Source organism: Bemisia tabaci, chromosome 1 (assembly GCF_918797505.1).
Source record: "Bemisia tabaci chromosome 1, PGI_BMITA_v3".
NCBI classification, from domain to species: Eukaryota; Metazoa; Arthropoda; class Insecta; order Hemiptera; family Aleyrodidae; genus Bemisia; species Bemisia tabaci.
Genome location: NC_092793.1, coordinates 47,515,465 through 47,531,347, shown reverse-complemented (window position 1 = coordinate 47,531,347; position 15,883 = coordinate 47,515,465). Strand labels below are relative to the sequence as shown.

Below are 15,883 nucleotides of genomic sequence, written 5' to 3'. Positions count from 1 at the left end.
GACAAGCCTTAAAAATGACCAGGAGCGGTAAACAGTATGAAGATCAGTAATATGTTTTAGTTAGTAGTAGATGTGTCAGATTTCCTGACTTTTCCCACGAATTCCCTTACTTTCCCTGATTTTCCTAACTGACGGCAACCCTGTATCTATATCAATAACAAGGTCTGCATTTAATTTGAAGCTCATCTGGTATGATGAAAATTAAGATAGGTACCATATTCTATGTGTAATCTACCGAAAAAATAAGATGTCACTGAGGATACTGAGTATTGTGTACATATTGAGAAATGGAAAAATTGAAAAAATTACTTACGGACAGGAATGCCTGAGATATCAGCTTGCAACTGCATGAGAAGCCTGTTTGTTGTCATTTGACCATCAACATGAAGTGTAGAGAGAGGAAAACCACAATCACGATGCATTGCTTCTAGAATATCTCTCGTTTGGTAACACACAGCTTCCAGAGCTGCTCGGATGATATGGCCTTTGGTTGTGAATTGAGTAAGTCCACAAAGAATTCTGAAAAAATAAACGGAATGAAGTAAGCATTACATTCCATACAAAAACGCACCCTGACAGGATTATGCGAAGAGTAAATAATCATTTTCAAACTTGGATTATATCTTGCAACAAGGAGCTATTCTTTCTGTCTAACTTCCAGCTCCTACACAAACTAATTTAACTAACAGCAATATAAGGATAAGTGTTCTTGACCTTTTGTATTGGATTGTTTGGTCTACCTTAACAAATTAGTAGGATAAAAAATTAATGGAAACTCTTACCCTCTGGCATCTTTTCGCCAATAAGGTGCATAAAGTCCAGCGAATGCAGGTACAAAGTAAACATCACCAGTTGTTTTAACAGCTTCTGCTAGATCTTCAGCCTCTTCGTTGTCTTTCATCATATTCAGGTTGTCTCGCAGCCATTTAAGAGCGGTTCCAGCAACAGCAACAGAGCCTTCCAAAGCATAGACAGGCCGTTTATCACGACCGTGTTGAAATGCAACTGTGGTAACTAAACCTTGACTAGAATGGACTCTCTGTGAGAAAACAAAACAAGACCAAAAAAACAATTATACTAAAGAAAAATATTTTCTTCTAAAAAATAACTTCAAAATTAAAAAAATTAAACCTTTGCCAAATTTTAAATGTGAGCATTTGTACTTGAATTACATTGATTCACAAATATCAATGGCTAAATTTGAAAAATGTCTAACTCAGGTCGCAATATTTCAAGTTTTTGCTCATATTTTACTTTTTCAAAAAGAAATTGATCAACAGTTTCTTTAGAAATTTTCTAAGAATTGTCTTCAAACGTTCATTATAAAATAACACTAAATTACAAAAAAACTTGTTGATTAGTTCTCCTTGAAGGAAATAAAACATAGTCAGAGATTTTTATACATTACAGTGAAGAGAAACATTTTTGAATTTAGTCATCAATATGATCTTCCTCATTAGATTTACGTTTACATTTGGTTTATTTTTCCGCAGGACTAATTTTTTATCAATTTTAGGTGGTTCAGGCCTGGATTTCTTAACATCAAAGTTTACTTTAAATGCTTAAGTCTTTGTAAATTGTCATTGCAAATCTACCTCGCATTTTTTTTTTTGGTAATGTCTGAACACATGATCCTCAGAAATTTTTCAATTCATCACTTATCAGACAAGGGTGTTTTGTTACTGAGAAAGCAGCAGTGTGCAATAAAATATATTTGAAAAATGGAAAACTTGACGAAAAAATATTTTCCGTTCATACTTACATTATTGCCTGTGTTGTAAAGGAGAAAACATCCACTGCGATATGTATTTTTGGCTTGGCCTTCTTTGAAACACCGTTGACCCACCAATGCAGCTTGTTGGTTACCTAGAATCTGAAATATCAAAAAGAAAAGGGTTGTTGAAATTGTTTATGAATTTCATCTCTTAGTGTGGAGAGAGAGTTCGCCTGAAGGCTTCAAAGGCACATAATCGGTTGCAAAAATTTACATTAGAAACTATATGAATCACTTGCAAGGCTATTGATTTTTATCAGTTAATGTAGGTTGAGAAAGGGGCCAGATTTAAGGAGATAATAAGAGGCTACAAATTTTTAATGGGTGGAAGAAACAAACTGCAGACACAAGGCAACAGACTTCAGAAATGTTCTATACTTGTACCGTATAGATGATGATTCCATAAAACTTGTGTGAAAGTAGGTATAACTTTGGAATAAATGATGCTCAGTTGTTTCTTTACTTTGATCCTTGCTAAATACAAAGAATGATGAGCTTTGTAACAAAACTAGATGCAGAATTTTAAAAAATAGGGAAAATCAAAGATAAACAGTGAATGATTTGATAAATAAACTTACCCCAGAAATAGGAACACCATCTAACATATGACCCTTAACAAGACCATAAATTTCGGATGAGCTTCTAATTTCTGGTAAAATTTCCATGGGAATGTGAAAATGCCTGAAAAAGAAAAAAATAAGTGTTTGAGCACAACCTTAAGAAATTCGATAGGTAGCATGACTACACATATGAGAACAGTTTCAACAGTCATGGATTTCAAAAGGACCAAGTACACACAGGATTCCAAGAAATTCGACATTGCCTAAACTTCGTTAATTTTTAATAATGTTGCCAGATGACATCACTAGGCGGAGCATTTTCTCACTTTCAAATATATTTTCCTACTTCTTTCCTGATAGGGAAAAAAGTGTACAAAATACTGCGAAATTAGCTCTTTAAGCACTTTTGGAAGAGATAGTGAAAAATTTGCCTGCAAATTCTCCATTGTTCTATGAAAATATAAAAAGAGGATCCCCCCTATCAGATTTGGTGATAACAATGAGAATAGGTACCAAAGTATAACTCACTTGCACAAAAGTGGGTCCCACTGCAAAGAATCGATGTTCATCAACATGGTTCGGGAGGCATTGGTGACATCCGTTATATGGAGGCCTCCGTCTTTTCCACCGGTCAAATTCCAGATAAGCCACGAGTCGACTGTCCCGAAGAGACAGCGATGCTCGCGAATAGCTTTCCTGACTGAGGGCACATTGTCAATCAACCACTTGAGCTTCAAGGCACTGAAGTAGGGTGAGACGGGGAGACCCGACAGCGGTTTCAGGTAGTCCTTGTTGTTGTCCGGGAACTTCGCTAAGACTTCATCGACGGTGACATCAGCTCTCATATCGGACCACACTGCAAACAGACGGAGGAGAATAATTAAAAACTTCATAACATTTCCTGACACGATATTTAAAATTAAAACGACATTTTATTGACGCATTTTTTTTTGTCTTGCAATAGATACACAAGTAAAAGGTCGGTAAAGGCCGGGTCCACACTAATTTCCGGGAAAACCAAGGCCAAAAAATTCCTAAAATTTCGATTAGAATAAAAAAATTTGAGCTCTAATAAGTTTGAGTTTAGAACCGAGGGGAAAGAAAGTTCAACTCAGGTGGATGCATAGGAATACTTATTACAGCTCAAATGTTTTACTCTAATTGAAATTTTTAGAATTTGTTGGCTTTGCCTCACCGCAAAATAGTGTGGACCCAGCACTATTTTATTACCTTGTTAAATGCCCTTCGCACCACATTTTTAGGTTTTTTACGTCTTGTAAAAAATAGGTGCACAAATAATTGGAGAAAACATTTTAAGAGTACGGGTTAGCAAGAGTATGCAATATCAGTTTCCTCTCATGTGAAAAATGTTCTGCCCATAACATCTTGACTAAAAAGAGACCAGAAGTTTCATTTTACTTAAATGTGCATTTGAAAATTTTAAACCTTCATTGCCAAAATGTATTGCCGCCTAAAATATTCAAGCTTTTAGACCATGACACGGCGATTGATGGCTCTTACCCACAAGAAAAAATTAAATTGCTCATGAGAGTGGACAGCCAGATAGTCTTCATAATTTCCTGGAGATAAATTATTCAGTATGAGGAATAATACTTACAGATGGCATTGTAAAGGGGCTCTCCAGTGATGGAATCCCAGACAATTGTTGTCTCTCGCTGGTTAGTGATGCCCAGAGCAACAATGTCCTTCGAGGAGGCACCGATGGTGGCTAACTGTGGCATGGTTTCTTCAATGCACAAGTGGACTGCAGAGAGGAGCGTGTTCGGGTCTTGTTCCGCCCATCCTTCTTGGGGGGACTCTCCAGGCACATCTACTGAGTAGCTAACTACTTCCTCTTGAGTTTCAGCAGAGAACAGCTGTGAAAACAAAGGAAGGAATGTAAGAATTTTACATGGGCAAGCAAGAAAAAAAGAAAGCAGTGCGAGTATGGGTAAGAACTAGTCAAAAACACTTCAAAGGCTGATACCGCCATAAAATATATTACTTAGGACAAAAAATGAGAGTCACTTCCAGATTCTTATATTTGATACCTAAATTGTCTACCTCGTTGTTTGGACCTCAATACTTCCTTAGGCATATCTATGGTTGAAGTCGAAAAAGTGACATTGAAAGTCTCTACACACGTTTAATGTTTTTAAGAAGAACTCATTTTTCTGTGAATCTTGCACTCATTCCACAAATATCACGGGGAATTACATGGAAATATTTAGCTTAATTTTCCTCGAAGAAAAAAAAAATTATAAACAATTGTAAAACGTTTCACTTTAAATGCTTATTTCGCGTTTTGCTACTGACACATGAATGCATTTAAACCAACGCGAATTATTGCAATTATTTCAGAGAGAAGAGAGGGAGATTGAACGAAAATAATCACACTTATACTCATCTGTGATTGAAAATTTGAATTAAATCGGGTTATTTAACTACAACAGAAAAATATATATAATAAGAATAACTCACCACAAATTTTACAGTTCGAGTCCCTTCCTCGATGACTGCAATGTAAGGCCCTTTATTATTTGTAATAGCAGGCATGGTGGCTGTAACAGGCAGGAAAACAAAAACGTTAGTCATGCATATATTCGTTTGCAGAGTTGCACATCGAAGAACATAATACATAGGGCCTCAAATAATGTCTAGCGATTGCTACTGGAACTTAGTCAATCATTGCAGTGCACACCGAAAACAATATTTCCTCTACCTGCAAGGGGGGCTAGAAATTAAAAATGGTTGAAACACTTTTTAATAAAAAATCAAATAAAATTCTGTAGGATGTTAACAGAATTTTTTTAGGAACAGAAAGTGTTTCCTTGGCGAAATAATTATTATCTAATTCATAAGAGTTTTTCTTTCTCAGTTTGGAGGAAATTGAAATTGTTATCGATGGAAAGCGTTAGATTCAGACACTTAGACTTGTGACTTAGAATTACGAAAAACTCATTTGCATCGAAAAACTTTCTTTCACTGAAAAAAATGCGCTTTAAGCAATGCTTCTAAAATAATTATTTGAATCAAGAGGAGTTTTGAATTAATCCAAACAAATGTTTTTGATCATTTTCAGCAGGGGAAAATTGAAAACGTTTTGTGTGAAGAAACAGGGTCTTCCAGGTCAATGCTCACACAGATAATACGTTATTCGGGTCTGAACGGTGCAACTTTAGTGCTACTGAGAAGACCTGTGCATCTTAAAAGGAATGAGGAAATGGAGAGCGCCTTCAGTTTTTACATATGCAACACGCACATCCGTGGAACACGAATAGTTGCATGGAGGCGCCTTCAATTCGTTATAGAAATCTGCAACCACGTTCCTAACATTCGGCTGTTAAATCACGCACATCGATTGCGGCGTTTCAGGATCTCCGATGTGAATTTAGTTTTGGAGAAGAAACAAATGAACATTGTTGCTTGAAATGCTCACAGAATATTCTATTAACGATAAAAATAGATAGTCGGTAAACATTTCAAGACAAATACACGGCGTTTCTACGTTTTACTTTTTAAATTTCACGATTTACTTGAGAAAAAATGTAACAAGAATCTGCAACATCACGAATCAAGATACATATCTAAGTCAATTACCGTTGAAATGCTAAATACATATTCTTCCGTGCTATGGAATAACACCGTATGAACATATGAACATTGCCCAATTTCTTCCGATGAAAATTTTTAGAGACAAATTACCTTCAGATATTTTTTCTATGAATTTTCAGAAAATTTTGATTAAATGTGTACGATATTTTCTACAAAATCGTAAAAGGAATGACCACAAGTTTCTGGGAAAATTCGCTTTAAATCTGAGGAAATTTGGGAACACCCGAATGCACAAAGTGCGTTTTTCCTTAGCATGGCAGAAATGATCGGTTGCAAAATAACGCAACGCAGCGGTGTTAATTCGGTTATTCATCGCTTATCACGCAGAAAGGATAAGCCCTGTTCTCAGGAGGCATGAGTAGAGAAAGAGCTGTGATTATCCTCGTGATTAATCTCTCATAATCTACGAGTAAATTGTCGACAAAAACGAAACGTCAAAACAGGAGAACTAAGCAAAACAAGAGATAAGTGCTTACAAAGGTTCACCATATAGACGTATCACTAGCGTAAATGACGACAGATTCAAAACCACATAACCGAGCAGACAATAATATGCGGTTCATCTACAGTTATAAAGGAGCGATTTTTTATTTTTTTGGCTTTCGGATGCAGCTTTGTTTCTTTTTAAAAGTAAAATCAGATTTACGAGAACAGTTTTCAATACCCCTCCAATTTTTACATACCAACGAATTATTTGGGGCTGGGACCACGTTACAAGAAAAATCAGGGCACTTAAAATTAGAAAAAAAAAGGAAAGAGAAAAATAAAGAACAGAGGAGAAAGAAACACAACAAAGATAACTTGAGCGCGTGAAGATGCCAAAAAATGGATAAAAACGAGAGAAAAAACGGAGGAAAAATCAGGGGTCTTAAAACATACGAAAAAGGAAAAAAGGTGAAACAACCGAACAGAAACTGCTAAGTACACATGTGAAAAACTCAAAAATTGAACAAAACGAGAAGTAACACAGGATAAAAATCAGGAAACTCAAAAATTACGAGGGAGGAAAATGAGAGAGAAAAAACCGAGCAGAATACAGTTTCACAGTGTTTCATTGTTTCACACATGACATTAGTACAAAAATCACGACGAGGATTTATAAATGGGGGAAAAAATCAGGACACTTGAAAATCACGAGAAAGGGACGGGAACTGAACCGAAAACCGTTTCTCACGTGAAAATACCGGAAAGTTGATAGGATTCAAATGGGGAAACAAATCAGGACACTTGAAAATTGCAGGAAAGGGCGGGAAACGAGTCAAAACCATTTCACATGTGAAAAACACGATACATTGATAGGATTCAAATGGGAGAAAATCAGGACACTTGTAAATCACGGGAAAGGGATGGGAACTGAACCGAGAACCGTTTCACACGTAAAAATGCCGAAAAATTGATATTATTCAAATTGGGGAAAAATCAGGACACTAAAAATTTTGAATGGAGAAAAGACGGCGCAAAAAACCGAACCAAAACTACTTCGCACGCGGGGAAGTCGAGCGGTCGTAACACCGAAAAGACGGAGCACATGAATTCAGAAAGAGTCGTAAAAATGTGATGCACTTACAATGCAAGAGGTAGATGTAGCGCGGGGGAGGTTGAGAAACCGGAGCGGTTGCTCGTCCCAGAGGTGGACCACGGACGCACGTCGAAACTGAAGTGAAGTGACCGGCGGCCCGCCTACCGGATTTATAGTAATTCGGGCACGTGAGTAGGTACATTCACTGATAAAAATCGCCGAAAAATGTGCGCGCCGCGCCGCGTTTGTCACCGAGGAAGTGGACTTAGGTCCGCCCGATGTTGCCACACCCACACCCCTAATCGCGGCGAGTGTCTTCGGCGACGGATAGACATAGTTAAGGTTGAGTACCTTTCTAAGGAGCGTATTCACTCCATGATTCGTTTCTGGTTGGCTCAGCCACCCCCCCCCCCCCCCAAAAAAAAAATTGAAAGGGTCTAAGTTATCTACTGCGGGCCGATTATTGAAATTGATAGACAGAGCGATAGACAAAGAAGACATAGGGACTATCCTGTTGGTTGAAATGGGTGGTTCCTATGGACTAAGGGAGAAAATGATGGACTTACTATCGGGCCCCTCGTGGATTGTCGTTCCTAATAGTCTAGTTACTATGAGTCTATTACCTACCTCCTTTGTCCATTGCAATGAATATTTTTTTTACCAATTTTTCAGAGAATTTCGCAAGTAATTTGATCTGAAATGCCTGAAATTTCCAGGACAAATATCCATAGCATTCTTCGCGAATCATCATTTTCAGAGAGGAAATTTGAAGACATTCGAATGCTCATGCGACGTTTTTTCTAAGCACAGAAGAGTAGGGCTGCGCATTCACTACTGTTCCAATCAGTGGCGTGGCGTGTTTTGCGATAAATCGATTGTTATGCCATTTAAACCTATGGAAAAGGATCGATAAACAGGGTGTTCGCAGCGAACACATTAATAATCGATTCTTCACCATGGGTTTAAATGGCAGAGCAATCTCGCGCCACTGGTTCCAGTGCACGTTCCAATCGACCACGTGTGCGATGAGGGTCGCGGACCATTGTTTACTTCTTCGTAGGGCATTGTTTACGAAAAGCGGCAACAGCGTAGCGCTTAAAATTTAGCGCCATTAGTTGCATCATCCGTGGGCTGGCCGGAGGAGGGGGGAGACGCATCATTCGCTCTATCCTCTAATCTTCGGTACAAAATACAAGGCGGCGATTTTTGCCCCCCAACGAAACGACCGAAGAAGAAACGGGCAGTTACGGAGCTCGGCTCCTTATCGGACAGTCGCGACAATTTCGAGAATTTTTTTTCACAGTAAAAACCGATGACATCTCTGACCCTACGAGTGTCCACGAACTCTTGTGCCACATAATCCCCGCTCCGAAGCGTTGACTTCTCATTATCTCGCTTTCTTCTTATTCGGGTAAATAGAGTTTTTATATGAGATCCCTCGAGTCACCAACCCCACTGAAAAGCTTAAAAAAAAAGGGTTAGGAGTGGAGAATCGCATGCTTTCGATGTAGACTTCGAATATCGGAACTGAGGCGGAGTGCCCTGGCGTGAAAAAATTACCTTACTTTCTAAGGTTTTCCCTAGCAGAAATGAATCAGTGAGTTCGAAAACACACCAACTCGGGGAAAAAAAATTGTTCAGGAAACACCTGAAACTGCGCAGCGGGCGAAGAAGTTGGTCGAAGAAAAACCTTTTTGGTGCCAAAAGACAAGTACTTAGAGACTTTGTAAAGCACCAAGTTGAAATCGATACACCATGTTTGATGACAGAGAATTAAGCGTTTAAAAATTTCCGAGTTGGTCTGTTTTCGTTCTCACCGACTTTCAGATACTGCTTTTTCAAAGTCTGCCCTGAAAAATTTATATTTTTCGACCTGAATAACGCTTGAATATTTATGTAACTTGTTGGTACAAGGTATACTGAACCGAAAAAAGAAAACCGCAAAATCGGATGTTTAACCGTTTCCCTTGAAATGGCCGAAAATTGGTATTTTCAATGAAAAACTTCGATTTTTCCCTTTTCCCGTCGCTGTTCAGTTAATACTCATTCGATTGACTAAAATTGCGATTCCGCATTGGAAACTGTTCCTCCGATCACTACCCAAAGCGTTGAGCCCAAACCCCACTTGAGCCTCACAAAGTTTGATTGTGCGGGCAGCACTGATGTTTTTTCACATTTCAAGTTTTGAGACTTCAAATTTTGGGTCTTTTAAAAAATTCTCCGACTTTCCCCTGATTTCCCTGGCCTGATAAAATTCCAGGTTCCCCAAAAGCGGTAGACACCCTACTGAACCTAACTTTCTCTACATGAGACCTTTGTTTTGAAAATATTGTGATAATTTTCTTACGGTTCATGACGAGATACTTAGGAATTCACTTCTCTCCTTAAACACAAAAAAAATTTACTTTGGGTTTTATTTCAATTAGAGTCTACACAGGACCAAAAGTTCTTCATCTGTATTCTCTCGCTTCCGGAATTTCTGGAAATACCTTTCCAATTTTTTTAAAGTTCGAAACAGACAAAGCCTTTGCGACCGATGATAGTAAATTGGTACATAGAAGAGACCCTTGTTTCTTAACTTAATAAAATTACACATAACTCAAAACGACAAGAGGGCATGCAAAAGGATTCATGGATTCTACACCAACAAAGTCAGTATTCTTTCATCTATTATTCAGTCTTCATCTTATTTTTTTTCTTTTTCGCTTTCTTCTGGTTCGTACGTTAACGCGGAGTTCAGAATTCATAAAAATACTGCTTTTGATGGTCGAAAAGTATCTTGGGTAGCCTGACTCTATCATTTCCTACCCATACGCTCAGGACGATGATTTCCTGATTTATGGGCGATTTTCGAAAATTCCGATCACGAATCAGAGGAATTTTGGAAATAAGTTCTGCGAGGACACTTTTCTTGGTAATTCTGGAGAATCAGGTCCGATGATTCGAAGAAACCTCTAAGGCTAATTTTTCGATTCCGGCTTTAATCCGGAAGATAATATTTTCGACATTACAGGAGATCAATTACGAAACCCGAAACTTTCATCGACCAAATAATATAAACATCAAAAACGCCTTTGGAATTGAAAATTCTAGTGTATTCCGGAGAATCAAATGAAAGATGAGGAAATCTTCATATCCGAAACTCCGGAGAATTATATGTTTTTTCTCAAGAGGTGCCTGGGCGAGTGGGAAAAAACTTTGATTTCTCCGGAGACTAGAGTCTAGAAAATTTGAAAAAAGTAGGGAAAAATCAGGGAGTTGGATGAAAGATGGAACAAAATTGTCAAATCCGGAACTCTGGAAAATTATATAGTTTTTCTCGAGAAAAGCAAGGGCAAGAGGGAAAAAAACTTTGATTGTTCAGGAGAGGATACGGTCAACATCAGAATCATCAAAATCAGGAAATGAGCATTGTCAAGAATTCTGCCCTGCTAAGGAAGAGGGCCGTATGAACATTCAAGAGTTGCCAAATTTCCTTCAATAGAATGTGTATTTTTGAGGGAAAATAAGAATATTTTTCCTTGAAATTTTCAGGGACTTTAGGTGAAATTGGGAACAAAATTACCTGGAAAATTGGAAGGAAAATATACATGAGTTTACCAGAAAATCCGTGTTTTATAAAAGGAAATCTGACGGTTCAAACGGCGTTTTTCCTTCGCACGGCAGCATTCCAGACACCCTGTACAATCCCTGTTTTCCTCCAGACGATCGATCGCAACTGTCACGATGCTTCCGTCAGCAACCCTCGTAGTCGAATCTCCAGAGCAGGAGGAATCCCTGGCGGTGATTCTGAGAAATTGAAAGTGCTCTGAAACACGTGAGTGCCCGAGGGAGAGCGGACGACGTAACATAACGGGGAAGACCGATGGTCAGCTGGTCAGCGGCGGCGGCTGATAGCGGCGCTGAGTACTCTCAACCCAAAAATCGGGACGAACCTGGACCTGGACTCACGATCAATGAAATTCCACGAAAACCCCGTGGGTCGGCGTCACAGGACTCAACGCGTTTTTGCGCGGGAGATGGGCTCATTTTGGTATGCAGACGGAGGGTCTAAGAAAAAAAGGGCTGCCGACAAAAGAGGGTTGCTTCATTGAAACAAGTGGTCGAGAAACATGTTTTAAATGAAAGACAAAAATGTCGCCGATTAATTTTTTTTTTTTTTTTTTTTTTTTTTTTTTTTAAGCTTAAAACATTTCTATTGTTTTTAAATTTTATTTATTTATTTTTTTTTTGTGTGTGGGTGCTAAGAATTTTCCTTCTTTTATACGTGGATTTTCTTTCGATTTAAGGAAAATGGAGAGCTAACAGGTGTCTGAACTTCGATGAATTTCGTGTTTAAGTAAGTAGGAAATACTGAGAGAACGGAGCACGAGGATACCTTCGGTTCATAAATTGAACGATTATTGGAGGAGATATGACAAAATGATCTAGTCTGCTAAAATACATGTGCTAAAATTGGAAACGCCGCCAAATGCCGTCAATAGGCATCCTTGTTCATATTATTTTCCGCATCAGAAAAAAAATCATTAAAAATACTGCGAAATAAGCTTAACAGAGGTACTCTCAGATGAGGCAATGAAAAATGTAGGTGCAAAGTCTCCATCAACCCTTTCATCAAATGACCCACTTATTATACACGTTTTTTTTTAAAGCAATTTTTTCAGTGTTTCTCGACTATTCAGCGGAAGCGTCTTCAGAAAAATTAACCCTTGAATAATACCTACATTCCACATCCTTACGCCGCAGAGAGGATTTCGATCTTCATGTCGATGGCTAGAATCGAAAAATGCGTACCTCTGTTGCAAAAATATAAAATCTTCAAATAAATTTTAACTTCGGAAAAAAATAACGAGCGGTGGGATGCTTAAGATATTTCAGACCTAGGATACGTATGTTTTTAATAATACCGATGATGTACAGAGGTAGTGTATCGCGGTTTATGGTTTTTGGCCCGGGGCGCAACTCAGGCAATTAAGAGACGAGCCCCTCGTGCTGAAACATGTGATTGGACCTCCCTCGTTATCGGTGTCTATATTTGCCGAGTATCTTCTATCTGAGCACACTTCATCGTTTTCGTTCGATATCGGCGACGATACCCAAAAATGTTGCATCATCAAGAGGGAGGAACTTTGATATGTGCCGAGTTTATGCAAATTACGAGGGTCATCCAAAAAGTAAGTTCACCCCTTTCATATCTCCGAAACTAAAAGGGATAAATCAAATCGGTAAAAAAGGACTTCTTGCTTATATCCTCAGCTCTCCATAGGTACCAAGATTTTTAAATTTGGACCACTGGTTGCCGAGATATTCGATTTTTACGTGAACAACTCCCGGCCAGTTCCGTCCACCAAACGACGCGCTGATATGAGATGCACCGCGCGCTGTCGCCACTGTCGCGTCGCGTTTGTCTTTCTGGGACTCTCAAGGAGTACTTCTCGTCCATTATTTGGAGAAAGGGTGTACAATCAATGCACCACGGTATTGTGGAATATTGAATTCGTTGCGATTGGCAATAGTCGGGGCGAGATTTGGTTGGACCCGGACATAATTGCAAGAAAAGGTTTTTATACATCAAAAAACGCAGAAAAATCAGCAGAATCCGAATATCTAAAGGTCGCCAAAAGGCCGCAAAAATTTCACCCCTAAATGGCCGAAAAACTGAAAAAATTCCCAAAATTTGCACGTTTTTCCTCCTAAATTCCTATCTTGCGCCAAAACTATTGGTTTTAGTGCCAAATGTTACTGGACCAAATTTTTAGAGAATAAAATTTTACTATGGAAAACCTTGTTCTGAGGATCATACGGTGACATTGGACCCCAGAAAATTGCATCATAAAAAAATTGATAGTTAACATCAATCGCGGATTTCATGAGAATGACCGATTTTCCTCTTGAACCGTTCAATTTAGAGTGAAAAGTTACTGAACAAATATTTTAGATCGTAAAATTTTACCTAAGAATCATGCAAGAAGCGCCATCGTTTGATAATTTGAAGCCTATAAATTTCATTGGAAAGGGAGGCACTGCGGACCTCAAGTTTCCCATCGCGGAGGTTAAATGTAAACAGCATATGTGATAAACTGCGGGTCCTCCTGGTGAAATTTTGCGGTAAAACAGCATTATACATGATTACAGCAGATAGAGGCACCGTCAGCACTGAATTTTTTTTCATTTATTGGACAAGGGTACGGGGAGGGGAGCAGAGAAGGAGGTCAATAATGAACGTGTAGCCGATATTCTCATGTGACGCTGTGATAGTCTGGGTATCCTAGCCGTTATACACAATTTCTCACGAGTTTTCTTCACTTTCCCTCGGAAATCGTTTTGATCATTTGGCAGATCTTTTATGCGTCGTTGCAAAAAGATACATTTGAACGATATTTTCTGTTCTGTTCGTGAAATTCTTATAGCGAGGATTAAACTTTTCCCGGGTCTGCCGAGAGCAAGAAAAACAGATAGTTAATCTTAGAATATGAAAGTGAGTAACCTTCCTAGTCAAAAATATATGTAGATGAATCGAAGTGGAGTGTTATCATTAATTCCGCAAAATTTAAATTGGATCATCTGAGGATCCTTCTGGACCTCACAGCTTAGACACATGGTAGAACCATATTTAGTTCCACAAAACGTTCATTCTCTTACAATAGTATTGTTGATATGTGTTTATTTTCAAGGTTATCTTATAATATGCTGTATCGATTGTTTCGGAATGACGGATTTCTGAAGAATGAACGTTTGCCAACATGAAATATATTGGGCCTTAGGGCTCCTAAAAATGAAAGAGACGCCGCACGGTGGATCGAGTCAATGGTACAGGTCGGTCATGGGCGATTCGGGCGAATCGCATTTTTTAAGGGTCAAAAGTGTTCCTCAAGAGTTATATTTTAAGGATCTGACATTGATTTGGAACGAAACATGTTCATTTTTGTGACTGAAGGCATCAAAGAGGGGCTTTGCGTAACTTTTTATTTTAGCGAAAAATCGTCCGAGTCTTTCTATTCCATTTAACTCGCTTCTGTTTAAATTAATGCTAATTTCATTGACATATTCTTGTTCTTCAGAGTCTGGAGAACACATTGCACTAGTAATTTTTTGTATTTGGCCCATTTTCTCAATGATTATGTTTGCGCTAATGTGCTCATCTCTAAAAGCGAAAAAAAAAAGTTTAGGTAAACTTTTAACTACCCATCCGCCACCATCCGCCAGAAAAATTTGTATAGGCATGTTCGTAGGAGTCCTGAGAATACGATCCCGCAAAATTTGGGTGCCACTTTGCGCCACTTTGGCCGTGACGTCACTTTTTCTGTTGCGTTCCGAGATTGTGCGCGAGCCTTATCTCGAAAATCAAGCGACCGGTGAGCTGCCGCGGCACTTAGCTTGCTTCTGTTTAAATTAATGCTAGTTTCATTGACATATTCTTATTTTCCAGAGTCTGGAGAACACATTGCACCAGTAATTTTTTGTATTCGGCCCATTTTTTCAATGATTATGTTTGCACTAATGTGCTTATATCAAAATGCAGAAAAAAAAAGTTAAGGTAAACTTTTAACTACCCATCCTCCACCATCCGCCAGAAAAATTTGTATAGGCATGTTCGTAGGAGTCCTGAGAATACGATCCCGCAAAATTTGGGTGCCACTTTGCGCCACTTTGGCCGTGACGTCACTTTTTCTGTTGCATTCCGAGATTGCGCGCGAGCTTCATCTCGAAAATCAAGCGACCAGTGAACTCTCGTAACTGCTAAATGACCCAGGTAGGTATGATTCCTGTTCATCAGAAACTGAAAAACAAGTTTCACCATCAAGACGTGCTCTTTGGCCCGTTTTTCGTATTTTCATTATTTCCTAAACTACATATCTATAGGAGAACTAAAAAAAAAATCTGGCATATTTTCACTCGGACATCCCTTTATATTCCTTATAGAAAGCTTTTTTGGGACGTATGCGTAGATAGCTAGCTTGAGGAAACTTTTAGCAAGTAACCCCCCCCCCCCCCTTTACTTGCCTGGCCCCTGACTATGATGCCATTTTATCTGTTGGCCTCCGCGATCGCGCGCGACCGGTCACTGGTGAACTCTGATAACTGATGCTTCTTTCAAATACGTACATATTTTTTAATTTTTCACCTATTTCGATGTAAACAAAGTGCAGTTAGTGCAAAACTAATTACACTGCGAGTACGTTTTAACGTTACAAGTCCGGGAAATTAGGAATTTTTGCGGTTTTTTGCGTTGCTTGTTTTTTAAGTTTGATGCGGTTTGAGAGCGGAAGACGAGGATGAGAGTGATGGGAAACTGAATATGAAGAAGAAGAATAAGGAGAAGCAGATGACAGATGACTGTTACATGTTTAAATTTTTTTTTCTTTTCTTTTTTTTCTAGCCATCTAGTGTTTTTCCTACTCTAAGTCCCTGTTC

General features: G+C 38.7%; 1 protein-coding gene across 3 annotated transcripts in view; it reads right to left on the bottom strand.

The window, feature by feature from the left end:
- Positions 1-15,883, bottom strand: part of LOC109038849 (glycerol kinase 3) — a 58,500-nt gene that overhangs the window by 11,445 nt on the left and 31,172 nt on the right. The window contains exons 1-8 of one of the 3 annotated variants that reach the window (XM_019054069.2): positions 7,517-7,610; positions 4,816-4,895; positions 3,953-4,211; positions 2,863-3,190; positions 2,353-2,455; positions 1,763-1,873; positions 783-1,039; positions 314-519 (exon numbers count right to left, since the gene is read on the bottom strand). In XM_019054069.2, the coding sequence (XP_018909614.2) occupies positions 314-519; positions 783-1,039; positions 1,763-1,873; positions 2,353-2,455; positions 2,863-3,190; positions 3,953-4,211; positions 4,816-4,890 (1,339 nt within the window). In that variant the 5' untranslated portion in view covers positions 4,891-4,895; positions 7,517-7,610. Of the gene's footprint in view, positions 1-313; positions 520-782; positions 1,040-1,762; positions 1,874-2,352; positions 2,456-2,862; positions 3,191-3,952; positions 4,212-4,815; positions 4,896-7,516; positions 7,611-15,883 lie in introns of those variants that run through there. The other 2 variants (XM_019054067.2, XM_019054068.2) reach the window with 2 other exon arrangements.